Source organism: Arvicola amphibius, chromosome 6 (genome assembly GCF_903992535.2).
Source record: "Arvicola amphibius chromosome 6, mArvAmp1.2, whole genome shotgun sequence".
Taxonomy (NCBI): domain Eukaryota; kingdom Metazoa; phylum Chordata; class Mammalia; order Rodentia; family Cricetidae; genus Arvicola; species Arvicola amphibius.
Genome location: NC_052052.2, coordinates 101,005,757 through 101,025,897, shown reverse-complemented (window position 1 = coordinate 101,025,897; position 20,141 = coordinate 101,005,757). Strand labels below are relative to the sequence as shown.

The 20,141-nt window shown below is 45.1% G+C and overlaps 1 protein-coding gene across 3 annotated transcripts in view; it reads right to left on the bottom strand.

Annotated features, from left to right (window-relative positions):
* The window catches only part of Frmd4a (FERM domain containing 4A), a 310,427-nt gene that overhangs the window by 159,000 nt on the left and 131,286 nt on the right, over positions 1-20,141 (bottom strand). For all 3 annotated transcript variants that reach the window (XM_038333067.1, XM_038333064.1, XM_038333065.1), the window contains exon 2: positions 19,682-19,747. In XM_038333067.1, coding sequence (XP_038188995.1) covers positions 19,682-19,747 — 66 coding nt within the window. The remainder of the gene's footprint in view (positions 1-19,681; positions 19,748-20,141) is intronic.

Sequence of the window (20,141 nt, the reverse complement as noted above, 5' to 3'; positions counted from 1 at the left end):
TAAGCGAGCCACCCCAATTAAATGTTTTCCTTTGTAAGAGCTGCCATGGTCATGGTGTCTCTTCACAACAATAGAAACCCTAACTAAGATAACTAACTTCAGAATTTTGCATTTCTAAGTAAGTACAGCACAGTTGGGATCTACAGCTACCACCATGAACTTCATTTAACCCAGTATCACCCCAGCAGAACCAGCCCTTGCCCTCGGTCATTACAATCCCTGCACAGTCATCTAATCTTTCTGTGAGGCCTTTGCCTGCTTCCCAGAGAAACCAAAGCAAGATGACGAAAGAAACGGAAGCTTTACCATGTATATTCAAGTCTAATATCATATGTGTGTGTTTGTGCACGTGTATATGTTTACATTCAGTATCACAAGTTTTGAGAGGTTTTGTTGCTCTCAAGACAGGGTTTCCTCTGTGTAACAGTCCTGGCTGTCCTGGAACTTGCTTTGTAGACCAGGTTGGCCTCAAACTCAGAGATCTGCCTGCCTCTGCCTTCTCAGTGCTGCGATGAAAAGCGTGCACCACCACACCTGTCTAAATTTTGAATTTTTAAAATCTGGACCCTGTGATGCATGCCTGTAATCCCAATGTTTGGGAAGCTGAAGTGACTGCAGGTGGAGATGTGGAGGATTTCAAAGACAAATTCAGGCTGGCTGCTTTCAGAGTCCTCTCTTAACCACCGTGTGATAACACTTCCTGTCTTGGAGAGATGTCAAAAATGGTTACCATGTTCTGTCTCAGTGGTAAGCAGTCCGACCTAGACTCTCACCACCAGTGTATGAGTTTTCAGAACGGGCAGAACATTCCAGAAAGCCAGAGAGTACAAATTCCAGGTATACCAGGAATCTTCCCTGCTTTCTTGGGGAAGAATGAATGTGGGTGAGAAGGGGTAGATCAAGCAGTAGCTTCTGTCCCAGGGTTTGTTAACTCCTCTCTGTGGGAGATCCTGTTTGGCTCTGCTTCAGCCCTGGTAACTAGCCAAGCACAGGAGGGTAGTGTTTACATCTGGGTCTCAGATCTGGGTTTCTGCTGATGAGGGAGTACCTTAAGGTAGGGGCCGGTCTACAAGAAAGACTGGGTTTTCAGTACCTTGAGGCACCACCTCATTTCCCTTCTCTTCTGGAAAATGAAGTCAGAAACACGCTAAGTGAATTACTGTTCAAGCCTCTTTGTGAACACAGAGTCTATGGGTACATTAAGCACTTCTTTACTTTTTCCTCTAAAGAGGGAAAAATAATATGAAATTCTTGAGTAGTATTATGAACATAGACACCGGGGCATATCAGTGGTAGAAGACTGGTTTACCAGGACCAGGTCCCACGTTCCATTCTCAGCAACGCCAAAACCAAACCAACACTAATTTCCTTACTAATGAGGTGTTGGATACCCAAAGGCTTTCCAGGCAGACTTAAGACAGTAGGTGTATTTCATACAAGTTGTATTTAAAAAAAAAAAAAAACTGCCTTCTAACATATAACCTAAATTTATAGTCTTGTTTTTAAGTAGGTGACCCAGGACATGTTTCATGACTGAGAAGCCAATATCCAGAAATAGTTTTTTTTTTAACATAAAAGTGACACTTGATACCCATTAAATATGATAGAAGAAAAAAATTTAAAATCAGTGATGTTTTCAAACTTTTGAAACATGAAAACATGTTTGAGGAAGGGATTTAAACATGCCTATTGTGCAGGCCTTTCCCAATACTATTAATTGGTTTTACTACCATTTTTTCACTTTTATTGCCCAGTCCTTCACTCTAATGTTTCATGAATACAAAATATTAAAAACATAAGGAATAAAGACAAATATCTAGCGATGTCACAAAAACACAGTCATTCACGTGCAATATGAACCTTTGGAATTTGGGAAATATCCCCATTAAGGAAGATAAATCTGCACATTTTATGCAACTTAAAACTTTTGGGTTTTTTTAATTAATCTTTTTTCTTTCTTTCAAAACCAGTTTAGGAAGAATATCTCAGTGATTTGAGACATGGATCACTTCCTCTTGGCTTAAATTGGGAGTCAATGTCATGTATATGTCATTTGAAGTAACATGTCTCGATTTTCATGAATATAAGACACTAATTCTTTTTTCTTCTGTTTTAAGTGGCACAGAACATTGCAAAATATCTGACTCTTAAATTTGCCCTTACCAGTGTCATTCTGAATAAGTCACCCCATGACATTGAACAGTAAGCCACAGACCACAGTCATGGAGTGACTGTTTCCAAGAATGCAATGCAGAGTGGGCACCTGGTGCAATGGCACTTACAAGAGAGGCATGATGTGGGTTCTACGTGTTTACACAGCTGTCCACATAAAGAAAGACACATTGACTGTTCATTACTGGGTTGGAACCACAAGAGAGATGTCTCGTCTTTTCCGTCTGTGGCGCTATCTTTTGTTCTTCAATTTCAGATAATTGTCTCTGCATGCAAGTCAACAAGGTAGATGTATTTGAAAGGAAACTTTTATAACTCAGCATCTGAGAAAGAACAGACCCCTGGTGACTTCTGCTTAACACTGGTTTTCTTGTCTACACACCTGGGAGATCAACAAGGAACTTTCTCGGGGGTTCAAAGCCTGATTGTGAAGTCTTTGCCAAAAACCCAAGACAAAAAGAGATCAGGTAGGATCCACAGGTTCATCTGAAAGGTCAGCATCTCACACTCCTACATGGGCACCTGCCCTGTTGCTACCCATGAATCTCCCTCCCAACCCTCATGGTCAGTGCCCTTTTTCAGCATTGTGTTGAGGTTTAGCTTTGGAGAAAACAAAACAAAACAAAACAAAACAACAGCAAGAAAAAAAACAGGTCCCAAGGTTCTTCCTATTCAGTCTTCTGGATCTGTGCCAAGAAGAAGTACAACTTTCCAGGAACAGTGAGCTGGGTCTGGCTTTTTTCTCGCTATTCCTAAGAGCCCTCCAGGGCTGTACAACGTCCCATGGTGCATTCCTGGCCCAATACACTCAGACTTGCGTAAACGTGAGTAAAGGCATGGAAAGCTAAACAAGGAAACAAAATCACCTGACTTTCCTCCAAATGCTCCCCAAAACTTCCCTGGATCTTGTAAACACTCAAACTGCTCGCTCAGCTATATGGCGTCACCTTGCAGAAAAACTAGTGGCTTCTACTCAAGGACACAGTGTCTGGGGGAGGGCAGGGTCTTGTGGGCTGGGGCGGGGATTTGTGGCTGCTGTAGTTGCAGAACTTGCTAGAGGCCTTTCTATGGTGACAGGTATACACACATGTCCAGACATGCATATTGTATGCCTTAAATGCTTACAGTTCAGGCCATCTGTGGTGGTGAACATCTATATCCCTGACCTCAGAAGGTTGAGAAAGGAGAACTGTGAATCACAGGTAATAATGGACTGCACACTGAGTACCATAGACAACCTGGGCTGTATCACAAAGCCATATTTTACACAAAATAAAGAAAAGTAAAATAATTTTATACAGTTCAATCACCCCTCAAAATGACTATTAAGAGATGTTTTGAAACAAAAAGGTGGTATGTGATTGTGTTAAAAATTCAAAGGCCGAGGGGCCACAGAGGTAGCTCATTTGGTGTCTGCCTAGAATGCACGAAAACCTGGGCTCCATCTCCTGTATCTCATAAAACTGGTTGTGGTGGTTCACACATGAAATCCCAGTACAGGCAGGAGGATCACAAGTTCAAAGTCATCTTCAGTTACATAGGGAGTTTGAGGCCAGCCTAAGCTACACGAGATGTCTGTCTCCCCTCTCGCCAGATTTGAAAGGAATCTATAGCAAGCCTGTCAGCTCTTGTCATCACTTATGGGGACTTGAAGATAGATGTTCTCTATCACATGTCTCACTGGACCCACAGAAGTTAGTTCTAAAAAGACCAAATATCTAGGTAGCAAAGCTGGCTAGTTGGTCTCTGGAGGCTGCAGGATGTGGCTGAGCAGGAGAATGCTTGTCAACCAGGAGACCCTGGGTTTTATCCACAGCACTGCTAATGTAAGAGAGAAAGGGGGTAAAAAAAAAGAGCTTGCAGCCAGTCTCTGGATACAAATTAGTTCAGTCTTTCCTAAAATATAGCCCTGCTTTCAGACATGAGCTCAGCCCCAGGTCCCCTGCTCCAAGAGGAAGAAGAATGGGTGAAATCAGACCCCTTACCCCTGGGGCTCCTTTGAGCTCCTCTGAGTGATCATTTCTGAATAGTCAAAGGGCATCAGAACTCAAGAGCCTGACACGGAAAGGAAAGTTTGAAGAGACTAATATCATCTCCTGGGGCACTAGGAAAGCTAGATTGATGAGCCTGAAATTTCCGGTCCAGAGGGCAGTCTTGAGGATCACGAAAGGCATCCAGAGGAAAGGGATGGGCACCCAGACAGGCCGTGTGGATGCGGGATGTGTCCAGGAAAACCATTAAAAGCGAGTGATTTAAATGCACGGGAGACACAGTGAACTGACAATTCAAACTGAAGAAGTTGACAGCCCCACCCTCTCTGAACTGTTTAAGACCTCGCTCTTAGCTCTTCCCTGTTTGTCTTTTCTCTGACTTTCCCTCTGGAAATTGACGGACCTGCAGACAGTCAGTACTTCCCTGTGATGGCATGCACACAGACGTACGTCACTAGGGTATCATCAGAGCCCAAGATGGAGACCATTAGGAAGTTCTGGAAAGGAATCGTTTAGATCACACACACACACACACACACACACACACACACACACACACCACTCACACATACACTCAAAACTATGTGTGTGAGGGTATGTGTGCACATGTCTACATGCTTGTGCATACATGTGGAGGCCAGAGGTATAGAATACCCTTCTCCCTGTACCCCTTCCCTCCTTTCTCCTCCATTTGAGACAAGGCTAACGTTACTATTTAGAGTACGCTGGCTTTGAACTTGCGATCTTCCTGTGCCTCCTCCCCCTGAGTGCTGAAATTATACCTGGTAAATACAGCATTTTGGGGTGACAAAACACAAAAAAGCAAAGTGGCCTGACCAGAGCCACCCAGGTGGTTCTTAAGAGAACTGAGGTAGGATGTATGTCTCCCCGGAGCCAGACTGCCATTTTCTGGAGTGTTATTACATCAAGTCCTATTCCTAAGGGCCTTAAGAAGTTGTTCAGAGTATGTGGAGGCAGGCAGGCGCCTGGAGATTTTTACTGCAGGTCTCCCTGGTAGCGTCTTACAGGGTAAAGGTACCACGTCTCAGACGGGAAAAAAGTGTAAAGCGTATTTCACTTCCTGATGCAGATCATCGCTGCAGGGCATTTTATGGGGGGAATGAAAGTTTAGGGGAAATGCTTCCACAGGGAGTTTATGTTTCAGAGACCCACCCAAAATCACAAATGCAAGTTAAAACCAATTATCTGCCCCCTTTCTCCCTTCTTTACAAATCTGGAAGGAAATTTCTCACAATGCACAGCACAGGCCAAGCCCGGAGCCACAGTTTCCTCTGTGCCCAAGAAGTCAAGGATTTCAGCCAAGCCTCTGACTGTGTTTACTGACCCTGATTTTAACTTTCCAATACTCCGAATCAGCAGGTGGCAATGTGCAACAGTAACAAAGGGTCACAGGGCCAAGTTTTTAGCCACCTTATGTAGGATAACCTGTCACTCTGAATGAGAACCTTCCAGGTTCTTATCCACTGGAACAATGCTTCACCCAAGGTCTAACTCACCTCTCCATTCTGATCAAGAGGTCCCGAGGTGCTTCACCTCTGATAGTCAATCTTGAATCTCAATAAGGAAAGAGAAGACCAGGGAAGGTGGTGTATCATTGCAATCCTGGTTCTGGGAAAGCAGAGGCAAGAGGATCTCTGGCTCTTACTGAGCAGCCAGCCTAGCTTACTTGGTGAATCCTAGGCCAGCCAGAGACCCTGTCTCAAAAATACAAGGTGGACAGCAACCGAGCAATGATATTTAAGGTTGGCTGATGTGTGTGTGCATGCGTGTGTGCGCGCGCACGCGTACACACACACACACACACACACACACACACACACACACGGAAGGGGAGACAGATTGACAGAGAGAGGACAGATAGTTTTGCACACCTGTAATTCCAGCCTTAAGGAGGACAAGGCAGGAGAATTCTGAGTTTGTGACCATCTTGAACTACATGGTAAAATCCTATCTCACAATCTGAATTATGCTCCTCTTGTGAAACATACGTACCTCCCTTCACAGGACCACAGAGGATCCTCTGTGCCTTCTACCCCATCCCTCATGTTCTTCTTTCTGTTTCCTGTTCCTAACGTCATAGCTGTTGAGAATCTGGGAGTCTCCACGGAAACCTGCTCAGGGAACGTTTTAAAAATGATGTAGAGATACAGCAGGCCAAGAGGTTCTGGGAAAGACAGGGCAGCCTTTTTTCTACTCTCACTTGGGAAAGGCTCCGAGCTATCACACACTGTGTATGGGTGGCCGATTTAATAATCTTATCTCTTTGCTGTTCCACCTCTTGGTTCACAGTGCTGTTTCCTTTCTAAATGGTTCTCTATATATCTGACTTGACTGACATTTCACTCTCTAGACTGAAGCCTCCCGGGAGATGGGGACAATGGCTGTTTCCCTTTAGTACAAGGGTCTAAGGCACTGGCTGTAACCATGACATTGAAGAAAAGGCATCTGATGACTAACGTAGCTTTAGGGCTGGGCTGGGCTGGGTGGGAAGAATCACCATTTCCGGAGGAATTTTGGGGAGGCCACCACTTATTTAGTAACTCATGTGGATGTAAGACTAAGCTGTTTCCTAGGAAATAACTTTTGAATGAGCCTCTTCTGTGTCAAAGCTCAGCCAACAGGATTCCTGCCACACACAGAATTCCTGCCAAAAGGAATTCCTGGTGTAGCTGCAAAGTTCTTGGGTTTTGGTGGTGGCACAGTCAATTTGGCCTTGGATGTAGTTAGCATCCTGGTCCCTGTGTTCTGTGAGCTCTCAGAGCCTGATGGCTTAGGCATATGGGGTTTCTGGATTTCCACATGGTTATGTCAAAGAAAGCCAGTCCAAACTAACTCAAGGTTCTTTGAGTCCCAGGCATATAGGCTTGCTGCGTGTGGCCACAGAGGAGGAGAGATACTTGGGAGTCATCAGCTTCCTCTTACAGTGGCTGTGACAGAGTGCTGGAGGGGTGATGACTCAGGTCTGAGCAGGCAAGGGCTGAACCCAGCTGAGGTTTTGCTTGCTCTGGACACATGGGGTGTGAAGGCAACTGCAGCCTTCCAAGCCAGAATGGAGAAGCCCATCCCTGGGAAATGCTGCTTCCACACAGAGAAGTCGATGGCTCACTCCAGACAGCAAACCACTGTGTCCTTATACAAATGATGGGAAGGAGCTGCAGCACTGCCAAGGACAGGCTAGTAGGTATCTTCAAGACTGCTGTGCTCTGGGCTTCCAGCTGTTTTCCAAAATGAGATTATTGTTTATTCTTACATGTTAAAGAATAAAATAAATCCTAAGACTCAAAGAGGTCATGGCCATGGTTATGGGCTGAAGTGTGCCCTCTCTAAACTCACTGTCTTTTAAAAATACTTTCATTTTAAATTTACGTGTATGTATCTCTGTGTGAGTATGTACATGCGAGTGCAGGAACCTAAAGAGGCCATAAGATGACACTGTATCCCTTGGAGCTGCAGTCACAGGTGATTGTAAGTGCCCGATGTGGGTGCTGGGAACTGAACTTGGATCCTCTTCTAGAACAGTATGTGCTCTTAACGCTGAGCCATCTCAAATTCAAAGTTAACATCCCAATCATGGTTCCTTAGAAAGTAACTAGATTTTGAAATTACCTTTAAGAGGTGCTTGAATGAGATTATATGGGTGGAGTCCTCATCCAATAGGATCAGTGTCAAAAAGAAAGAAGGAGGAAGAGGAGGAAGAAAAAGGAAAGAGTAGAAGAAAGGAAGAAGGGAAAAGAAAGAAGAAGGGGAGGAAGAAGGAAGAGGAAAAAGGGAGAAGGAAGAGGAAGAAGAGGAAGAAGGAAGAAGGAGAAAGAAGAGGAAAAAGGAAGAAAAGGAAGAGGAAGGAGGAAGGAGAAGGAAAGAGGAAGAAGAAGAGGGAGAGGAAGAAGAGGGAGATAATGAAATGATAGGGAGAAGACATCAGGGATGCTGGCTGGTACAGAACTTGCCAACCATGTAGCTTTACAATTTTTAATTCTTTTAAAACAACAGTTTGTGACCCACTCCCCTGTATTACTCTACCTCTAAGTCATGCAAACAAGTTCCAGAAAAGCAGACAGCTTGCAGTCTCCTGTGTGAGACTCCTATAGGCCAAGTATACCTCTAATCCTGATGCTCTGGGACTTCATGGGTTAGGTTCTGGATGGCTTGAGCCTGCTCCCACATTGACTGAGCAATGCTACTGTAGTTCCTTTAGGAACATTCTTTGAGAACTGCTTGTTTCAAACAAATGCATTCATTCCACTTCCCTGTGGATATGAAGAGATGAGCCACTATGGTCTGGGTGGGAAGATGGAACAGACTTGGGGACCATCTGGGAAGCTTCTACATCAATGAAGAGTCCTTTTTCTGCTGTTGCAAGAGGAGATGATATGTGGGATAGCTGGGGCTGGCCACCTTGTGACAATATACTCATTCCTGTTGGCAAGGACATAGGCTAAGGACTACAGGGTGTACCTAGAATCAACTTCACCCAGTATCACTGAGTCAAAAGTCAGACTGAGTAGGAAAACAACCATTTTTATCTTATTCAAGAGTGCATTTTGGGATCTGGAGAGATTGACTCTGTGGCTAAGAATATTTGTTGCTCCTCTAGAGAGGTCTGTGTTTGGTTTCCAGCACCCACAACAAGTAGCTTACAACCTCCCGTAACTCTCACCCCAGGGGCATCTGATACCTCTCACTTACTTGGTCCCTGTGCACATACCCACACACAGTTGCACAGATACAGACACACATGAAGCTAAAATACAAATAAAAGCTTTAAGAAAAGAGTATAGTTTGGAGAGATAAGTGTTGGTAAACTAAGGGTACATAGGATTTCACTGCTTTACTTCATGTATGTATATATGTATGTGTATTTATATCTATATCTCTCTATATATTTGTGTGCCCTATGCATGTGTACTTGTGTATACATGTGAGTACTGTGATAGTGTCAATGTGTTCATGGGGGTATAAGCACATGGATGTGAGTACATGTGTGTATGTGTGTTATTGGTCTGCATAAGTGTTTAGATGAGTGTGTGCATTTCACAGACCCAACAATACTGAAGGCATTTCAGTATCAAGATATGTGTTAATTTATGGGTCAGTTGATTCATATCTAGAGGGGAGTGAAGAGCAACAATTTCCCCATGCTATGTGACTCTGTAAGTCATGTGTGGTAACATGTGGTGCAATGGAATGAGGCTCCCAGGTGTTCTGGAGGGTCACTGCAGTTCTCAATGGCCCCAGCATGAAATATGGAGATATTAGTCTTTTTGCTATTCTCTAAACCACTGACACTGTTGAGCAGAAGGAAGGTCAGAGTGGAGGAATGCTTATACAGATTTTTGATAAACCCAACATATGGCCCTGCTTATTACAGCAATATATCTTACAATCCATCAACAATTTAAGACTGAACAATCATGATACTGGTCTATTACCACACTCAAAGGACTCCACATGGAATTTTAAAACTGCTTTCCCTAAAAGGAAAAAAAAATTCCTAATCAGTGTGCACTGGTCCCGAAGCATTCTTTAGGGGAATAGGGTTCTCCAGGGAATCCTGGGAGGTTGCTATCATTCCAGCAGCCTTCTCTGTCACACAGGACTCTGAGCCTTGCAGCGGAGCAGAATGTGTCTGAATGCCCCAAGACACCAATCCCACACCATTTCCACTGTGCACTGTAAAACGTGGGTCAGGGGACTGCAACCTCTATGAAAGGTACACAGGCCTTCTGGGAAATAGCAGTTAATACAGGGCCTTGAACTTGTGGTAACCCAAGTCTGAGTCACAGGCTGAGAAATTCAACCACGGCTTTGCTTATAAAGAAGAGAATGTGCCTTCCATTTTTAACTTTCCCACAGAGCCTAGCCAGTATGACCCAGGCATATAGGCTTGTTCTTCCCCATCAGTTAACACGAAGTACTCAGGATGGGTCATTTATAAAGCATTGTCATGGCAACTGTCAAGCTTATTTCCCCCTATTTTATCTTCGAGAAGGAGGAGTGATTAGGTTCGACATAATTGGAACACAAAACCTAAACCAGTCCTCTAGATGGTTATCTAGATCCTGCACAAATACACACACATAAATTTCCCTCACCATCTTATGACCTTGTTGTGTGAGTTATATGTGACATTGGGAAGACGAGCAGTAGTGACTAGTACCTGTAAACAGACCAGGTGATGATGTCAGTGTAATTAAAGTGTATTTTGATGGACCATCAGCCCATTACTTGTTCAGTGACCGTAGCTGAACGCTACAAATATGCCTTGAAGTTTTTAGCACGGTCACATGAAAGACAAATTAATTAGAAATAACATTCCTACAAACAATGGAACAGTCCATTGCTTCTACATGCCCTTCCCCAAAGCCAAGGCTAATTCCCATTTTACAGATGAGGCAGCAGGCCTTTACAGAAGCACTGGCCTAAGACTCTGGAAAAGGCCTGTGGTCATCTTTGCTCATAATTACAGACTCAATTCAGTGCAGTTAGAAATCTCCAGCAGCAACTATGATGTCACAGCACAACCCTCGCTTCACCTGCTTGATGTCCCACCTCTTGTCAACATGGAATAGGCTAGATTTTGGAGGGACTTGAGAAGCAAAAGAGAAATTCAAATAAGATCAGCTACTGAGTAGCTTTGAAGTAGAGACGGGCCACAGAGCTTCTGGAAAATGCTGTGTTAGACACACTGGCAGTAACACAGGGCGGGACACAAGTACTACTTCAGAACTCCACGCATGATTGTCACAGTAAGTCTGTGAGGAGCACTGTGTCTACAGTGTGGTGTCCTCTGCTGAGGAGCGGGAAGGCCGAGCCCTTATGAGGGAGATATACTGCAAGAGGTAGGGATGAGGGAGGTATTTAATCAATGAATCATGGGTGTAGGTATGTGGTGGACTACAGACTCAGAAGCTCATACTCAGAGCAGATGCAAGAGATGCCACCTAGCTCTGACGAGGAGGGTCTAGGTACTGGGACTGAGTGTGTCGTTGGACACAACACACATACGAGCTGTCATGGAGATCTGCAAGTGTCTGGAGGGGTGTGTGATGGGGTAGGTAGGATGTGAAATCCATCCATACAGCTGGGATGGTTTAGTCCTCAGCTCTGTGCTGAGTGTGAAGTGGGAAAGCAGTGGCTTAAGGGTTGAGGACTTATTGCACAAGACGGAGTGCTGAGATCCACTTCCTGTTCTGTCCTCTGTCACCTCTCACAGCTGAGGATGCTGCATCCATCTCACCTTGTGCTGGGTGTATGTGATGAGCCCCAGTGAAGTGAGCACATCTGCCTCCACATGCTCCCAGGGTCCTTCCTTACCAGAGAGGACAGGATTCATGGGTAGAAATGCAGAAAAAAGGACAGCTGTCCCCACCACCCTGGAGTATGCATGGACAAATCAGCCCATCTGCAGGACAAGAAGCAGCGACTAAACTTGTAATTTTGAATGAGAATGGTCCCATAGGCTCATATATTTGAATGCTTAGTCCCCAGCTGGTGAAGCTGTTTGTGAAGTATTAGTAGGTGAGGCCTGTTGCAGCGGTTGTGACCTTGTTGGAGGAGGTGTATCACTGGGGATGGGCTCTGAAGTTCCAAAAACTCATACCAGGCACGCCCCCTCCTCTGTCTGCTAAGGCCCTCAACTACTATTCCAGTGCCATGCCTATCTGCTTCCTGTCATGGTGATCATGGACTAACCCTCTAAGATGATAAACAACCCCCCAATTAAATGCTTTATAAGAGTTGCCTTGGTCATGGTGTTTCTTCAGAGCAGCAACTAAGATGGCAAGACATGGTCTAAACAATCATTTCTCATGTCTAGACATGGACTCTTACCCCAAAGGGAAGGGAAGCTGGATCGCCATAACATAACATGCTGAACAGACACCAACCTTGTGAGCTAGTATCTCAATGGGGCAATGCACCAAAACCAGTCTGAGAGTTAAGATACAAGCCAGCACCAACCCTGGCTGTGCTAACCTCTGGGTTCCTTCCTGTCACTCATTCTCTCCATGAAGACCAGCTTCTCCTCTCCATCTCCAAACCTTCCTCGAAGGTGTGCACAGGTGTGTGTGTGTGTGTGTGTGTGTGTGTGCGCGCGCACGCGCGCGCGCGTGTTTCATTTGTTTCCTCTATCAACAAGATTATTCACATTCTACTGAACTGTTATGTGGAGCTGTGGGCTTAGCTTGTCTCGCTCATCTACTCCCTTCTCCTTTCTCCTTAGCAAGGAACACATAGTTCACAGGCCTCTCGTGAGGGTCCTTTTGACTCCTCTTATAGCAGTACCCAAGAGGACATGTGGAAACGGTTCTGCAAAGGACCCCGCAGGAAAACCAAAGCCAAAATCAAATGATAGAGAGCAACTTGAGAGCGCTCCCAAGGAAGGGAACTTACTATGTCTTCCTTTGCTTTGCTCAGTCTCCCTTCAGCTTCTGCTTTGAGCCAAATATTGGCACTTTTCAATGAGTACATTTCTAAACCATATGAAGATTGACTTCAAGGGAGAAACGGGGCACAGAGGAGCAGTATGAGAGGAAGCAGGAGGGCATGGGGAAATGGGAGCTCTGTAGAGGGGTTGCTAGGCAACCAACATCCTGGACTAGTCAGCCCTGAGGCTGGAGGTGCTGAAATGGCCTGCTCTCCACCCTCGCCCTTTCTTGTGCTTGGCTGAGCTGTCTGGCTCTGGAGCCATGCATGTGTGAGGGGGTTCCCAGATGGTAGCATCAATCTGATTTTCCCTGCTACTCGGCTCCCTCTCACAACCCCCAGGGAGGACTGGCCTTCGGCTTTGTTTCCATCCAGCACAGAAAGAGGTGCTCACAAACTACCACCATCCCCTAAATTACTTTAAAGTCCTTGCTGGAGAGAAGGTCTAACATCTCCCTGCTTCTCCCCAAAGAGGATGCTATTCATCCACGCGTGCATACTTCATGAACTGTTTTTATTCCTCCACGCTGGTAGATGAACTTTTGATGGCATATGGAATTACCATCACGTCATCTGTCTACGCTATCGTCACATTTGTTTGCTTTACCATGTGCCTTTAAGATGTTAAATATTATTGGCCACCCCCAGGGGCTGGAGAGACATCTGTTTTGCTCATTTGGTAGTGTGCCTATTTCAGAGAACAGAGCCTAATAAATGATGCTGGCAATCCCACGGAAGGCAGAGGTCAGCTCACCACAGTGCTGTCACACACCCCTCTGGCTCTTCTTGATGAGGTGGCCTGGGAGGTCCAGGACAGAAGGTTTATGATGCTCAGTTCTTTTGTCTGCTCCTAGCCTCTGCACGCATCTTTAGCCCTTGGCTGAGGCAGGAACTCCTGGTGAATGGAGCACAGACGGAAGCAGATGGCAGATATGGACCAGGCTTCAGCAGACAGACCAGCCAGCCAATCGGAAGACACCATCTGCCCTCCCTGCTCATGGAATCAACTTTTTTTTTTCTTTTTTCTTGGCAACATGTGCTTTCGGGGAATTCCTGGTTTGCTTGGGAGAAACCAATCCTTTCACTGTATTTTTGAGAATATTAACCATGAAGTGGTAGGGGAGGGACTGTGAGGGTAAGCGTGTGTATGTAGGAGGGACCATGAGGGTAAACGTGTGTATGTAGGAGGGACTGTGAGGGTAAGCGTGTGTATGTAGGAGGGACCATGAGGGTAAGCATGTGTATGCAGGAGGGGCTGGGAGGGTAAGCATGTGTATGTAGGAGGGACTGGGAGGGTAAGCGTGTGTATGTAGCAGGGACCGTGAAAGTAAGTGTGTGTATGTAGGAGGGATTGTGACAGTAAGCATGTAGGCACACACCCACGAAGTCTGATCATTTACTCTATGTGTCACTATTAGAGTCTAGACATTTTTTATTAATTAATTAATTTTTGTGAACATTGGTGTTTGGCCTGCATGTATGTCCTTATGAGGGTATTGGGTCCCCTGAAACTGAGGTTACAGACAGATGTGATCTGCCATGCAGGTGATGGGAATCAAACCCAGGTCCCCTGGAAGAACAGGCACTGTTCTTAACTGCTGAGCCACTTCTCCAGCCCCTAGAGTCTAGACATTTAAAAAAAATAAGTACATGCCCATTTTTTTTCTAGTTCATAGTAGGCAGTGTGTCAACTTTGTCTCCCAAGTACTACTTTCTTCGAAGCCCACACTAACTTCTTTAACCTTTAAGACTAATACAGACCAGTGTCTCTGCTGGAGAGAAGCATGGATGGCAACCATCCCCTCACCTACTGTCCTGTGTCTACATCAGACAGCTCACAGGACGAAAGCCCTTGGTCCACTGCCATCAAATGTATCTCTAGATAGCTGTGAAACTTGGCGAGTTTGTGGTTTGTCTTTCCTGGGACCCTGCTCTGAGGTTCTCAGATGTGAACATTATAGATGACACTATATGTTGTGATGTCAAAAGGTTGGGCATGCCTTCATTAGAAACTGAGTTCAAGGGAAACAAAAGGGCTGAGGGGATAGAGGGGTCAGTCAGCAACTAACATGCTTGCCTTACAAGCCTAGGGACACTAGAAGTTTCTGCCCTCGGGTCCTTTCCAGGATTAGAAGCACAAGAAACAGCGGTGCTGTCTAGTTCATCTTCCTAACATCTGCCCCGAAACATCTACTCCTTAGAGTCTCCCCCACTTCTCAGAATTGTGGGTGTTCTTTGTTCCCTTATTACAAGAAATGGACAGTTTAGATTTTTCTGCCACCAGCCACCAGGAGACTGGGTTAGAGGGGCATGGCCATCTTCAGGCAAATAAAACTCAGAATGCTGCCTCACGTCCCATTGCAGCTTTCTAGACACAGCGGGAATCAAAGGCAGCAGTGGCCGTCTACACAGGCAGATAGGACTCAAGTGTGCAAAGCTTCATTATGTGAGGTGAGAAAATTGGCAGAGAAAAATCTCTACTCATGAAAAGTGATGAGAACAGCAGGGGTGCGCGGGGCGGTCTGGGCTAAGAAGGTGAGCGTCTGCAAGCGTCTGCTTTCTTGAGCTAGCTTGTCTTCCTGTCAAGCAGGAAATGGTCCCGTATCCAAGACCTACAGAGACTCATGCTAGAAGGAGCTGCACCTCCACCATTCGGTTCTACTGAAAATGAAGGCAGTCTGTTTTTGACACCCAGGAGGAAAGGTCCAGAGCCTTCCCTGGGAACAGCTTCCAGGGCTTCGCCAATAGGCCTGCAGTGTTCGGAAATCCCGCTAAGTCCTCCTTAAGTTCTTCCCAGCAGCACTAAACACATTGCTATGTTTCGAGTTACGATCTGGCTAAGGAGCCTGTCCTAAATTAGGCTGGTCTCAAGCCTTCTGAACACAGAGATTACAGGAGCCATGCTCCCGTGTCTTCCTTATAAATGAGGAGATTATAGGCATGCACCGCTTCCCCTAGCTCCCCTGCCCCACCCTTTACCCTTTCTGTTTCTTTCTATATGCTCCTGCAAATTCGCATTCCAATCAGAAAAAAACTAATTTTAAAGGCACAACCATAGGAAGACAAGACTTGAGAAGTTGAGCTGAACACAGACATTCCCGATGTCCCAGCTTTGGCTACCAAGGCCTCATGAAGACACTCAGGAAGACTCAGAAACACAGATGAGGGTGGCCTCTTACTCCAATGAAGGTTTCTTTTTTGCTTTGATTTTTTTTTTAGTCAATATGTCAGTATTAGGAAGTTTTGAATGACAGAGCAAGGCACTATGTGTTGGAGGGTGACCTGGACACATTTAGGATGTTGGGTGAACACTCATGTCACCTCTCCAGATCCGAGGGAAACTTAAGGACATAAGGAGCTCCACGGGTATCAAAAAAGTTGCCTGTGGACTTAGGCTAGACTCCCAGCAGGTGTTCCAGGTGCTCTGTTGAGTCCTGTCCTCCCTCATAGGGCTCAGGCTCATTTACTAGGGCAACTGGGATCTGGAAGCAGATTTCCTTCAGTGATACCACACTTTAAAGGTTAAGCGTCCAATGACAGAACTGTGTGACCACATCCTTCTTTTCTAGAAGTGTTATGCTAATAGTGCTCAAGTTTATGTGACTGCCTGAAATTATTTACGTGGCTGTCATGTTCCCAGCACCCCGAGGCGACAGTCAGCAAGAGGCAGTGAGCAGCTGAAGTCAATTCAGCTTACTTCTGTGACATTTGTGCTACAGGTTTGCGTGATTCTGGGAGTCTGAGGGGAAGGCAGAAGAAGCTCCTGAAATCATCTCAAGTAGCAGCAGACTGCAGTGGCACCTTGGCCACTTCTCAAGAATATCTCTCGGTTGGCCAACTTGTGCCAACCTGTTTGCTTCTCTGTGAGAGACAAATGGTTCCTCCAAACTCGATTCCTGCTCTTGTAAACTTTTCCAGGTACCACAGTGATACCTATACATCGGTGTCTGTTTCAGTACGATTCATAATAGCCAGGGTTTGGAGCCCAGGTAGATGCCACCACAGATGAATGGATAAGGAAAATGTGGTAAATATGTAAAATGTGGTCTTAGTCAGCCATTAAAAAAAAAAAGAACAAAATTACATCCTTTGCAGGAAAGCAGATGTTGCATCTAACTCTCATGTAGATGTTAAGTGAAACAAGCTTTATTTGCCTAAAAGGCAAATACCAGGTTTTCTCTCATATGTAGAATCTAGATTTGAATATATATGACAAAAAAGTAGAATGGAGACTATGGGATAGGGGAGGAAGCAGTCTAAAGACGAAGGGTAATAGGGTAATAGAGACAGACAGGAAAAATTGTACATTTTATTTCATATGTAGAATATGAATTTAAGGATGGGTCTGTGTGCGCAAGCATGCAGGCACATGCAAGGCGGAATGCTTGGGGGAACAAGGAGACCAGCATAAGTGGTGGCAGAGGAGTAAAGGGGGGCAGTGGGGGACACATATAAGCCAAGTGCAATAACTATATATACCGTTTCCATAACGACAGCTAGGATTTGTAAATACTAACTAAGCTATTGATAAAATGAACACACAAAGGTATGGAGCTGAGATGTCTGTGCCATTTAAGGACCAAAGCTTTTTCTACATGGGGTGGAGAACAGGACTGTAATGCTGAACAAAAGAACTTTGCGAGAAGGAAGAAAAATGCTAATGTTAAGTTTGGCTTGTGTCCAATAGCTTTAGTCTAGTTTCTCCCGGTTACACTGAGGCCCACTCTGCCATGGCGTTTGGAATCTTTTTATATGTGTGTGTGCACACATGTGCATGTGTGTACACTGTGTATATTGAAGCGTATCCTACGCAGTTGGTATTTCGACAAGAAGTCCTCCAAGGAAGCAAGAGGATGATGCCTCTGGCGACACTACATGCCGGACATCACCCTGGGCACCAAGGACACAGTGGTTACCACATGAGCCATGCTAATGAAGTGTGACTTGGGTTGTAAGGGAGGAGCTCCAATCAGGAACAGCTAAGTGCGGTCTCCAGAGGAACAGAGGGAGGGTCTGTGAAAGCCACTGGGGGAGTGAGGGATGGGGAAGGCCGTCCATGCTGTGAACTGTTTGTAGACTGAACGGAAATTAGCCATGCTCATGGGACAAGATACAGGAAGGCGGGAGTTCTAGGAAGACAGACTAAAAATGGGAAAGCGTTTCCCACACAGGGTGTGGGGAGCATGAGCTTCCTGATTGCCGAATCCAATACTCTTTTGACTTTAGAGGGTTCAAACTCATTGTTCTCAAATTATGTATCAGTAATTAAATTTTTCTTGGACAAGTCATCTCAGCTGTCTCCACTCATACTCTCCCAAGAGCGGCTTGTTAATCAGCAGTAACAGAGCTGCTATTCGCGATCTCATTTCCTGTTCCAGAAGGGTGGCTTCTAAGCCCCCAAGCTTGGATTTCAGAAAGGCATGCGAAACACACTCCACAGACCACTTTGCTATGAACTCCTCCACAGATTCCTAGCAACCCCAAGGGCCAAATGTCAGCAAGTGGAAGGCTCCTCGACTTGAAAAACTGTAGTTCAAGCTACATTTCCCCTGTAATGTCTCACTCAGCCAAATCAGCTCACAGGCTGTAGGCCATGGAATCCAGCCTAATAAGGGCACGGTCTAAAACGTGGGCAAGCTATACACGACGATAAGGTAATCGCGGCACTTATTTGTAATAGTGGGAAAATTGTAAGGCAGAAAAACAGCAACCTTAAATGCACCTAAATGGGTGAGTGATTAGATAACAACGATATATCCATTTCTGGAATTTATTCAGCTCTTAGCAAAGATAACAACAATTCACCACGACATAGGAAATGCGAGGAAGGACACACAGATCATGGGAAAATAAAGTACATGGCATTGTGTGTATATTAAAACTGCAACTCTGCAACATAGATAAATGAGACCGTGTCGGAGAGAAATCCCGTCAGCGCAAGAACAATAACTGCTGTGTGTGTGATGCGATTATGAGTTTTCCCAATTTTCTGTAACACATTTATAACGGCTTTGTTATTGGAATCCTGTTGAAAGCATTAACTCTTAAAGTTTGTAATTGGATCATTTTTCAAGTGCAAGCAGCCAAGTCCAAGGCTACAGAGACAAGTCTGCATATGGATCATTTGCAGTGTCCTGTGTGCCCTGACAGTGAACACACAGGCAGCATTCCATCCCTGTGATGAACTGAACCATCTTCATGGCAAGATGTCCAGCAGCCTCTGGACTTGGTGTTTTTGTTTGTAATCTCAATACACACGTGAAAATGTAAGTGTGTGTGTGTGTGTTTGTGTGTGATGGAAAAATGGACTATCCTGAGAATACTATCCAAGAATATAAAATCAAAAGAGTCATAAAAGTTGAACTTGAACCAGATATCAACAGTATTTAAGCCATGAATCATCCCATCATTCTGGGTAAAGCAATGACCTTCTCAAGAGCCAGGTGAGCATAGCTAGGACCTGGGATTCTGAAAGCTTTTGTGACTTCCTGATTTATATATGTGTGTGTGTGTGTGTGCTCTCAGTTTGGGGGTGCTGGAATACATTGATTTCTCATCTCAGTTTCTCAAAATGTTTGCCATTGATGGAGACAGCAACCCAAGCCATGGGGTGAAAGGGAGGCTGTTAGCCCTCAGGGGACAGCCAAAGAACAGAGGTGTTTTTCCTTTCTTTAGGCACAATGAAAGCTTAATTTGAAAAGAAGGAACTCTCTGAGGGAGACTGCATGGGTTTAGTGACACAGGAGTTATTTAGGTTACAATGCTGTTAGCTCCTTCCAAGCAGAGAGAATAGTTAATGGTAGCTGCGGAAGTGCCTTTTCTAGAAGTTCTTAACAATAGGTTATATATACATCTGGCCTTGAACACCAGAGGCATGATGTACATAGAAATAGAATGAACAAAAATAGCATACACACAAAATGCCTTGGCGTGTCCCAGCCATTGTTACACAGGTCTGGCTAGACAGGGACATAAAACAGCAGACAACCCCTTTTGTCCATCACCAAATCTACCTCTGTAACACATTCAATAATCATGGAAGAAACCAGGAAAGTGGCCCCAGAGGGACATACCTGTACTAGGAGCTCCAGCTTCCTGTCGTCAAGGAGATGTACCTGACATCGACGGCCCTCCGTCATCTGTGGGAGAAGACAAACAGATGATGTTCTCAAAGGTCTGTGGGCTGGATTCCACCCGGCACCATCCCATGGCTGAGGCTTCCCTCACTGAGAGTTGGCCATGTAATGCCAAGATGTGACTGGACTGTTAGTCATTCCAGAAAACATTTATGGAGCCCTTTCTGTGTACCAACTGGTTTGATGGAGCTTGTTAGACAATGGCACACAGATGGTATCTGGGCCTTCAGGTGTTTCTAACTCATGGAGCAGATGTGAAATGAATCAGCAGCACATCTTTAACATACTGCTGGATGGTGGTGTTATGCAGCCTTGATCCATTCCTCAACATCTGTCACCATGAACAAAAGGCAAAACTCAGGATCCTGTCTTCAATTCATCGTTTCCCTTGAGGCCT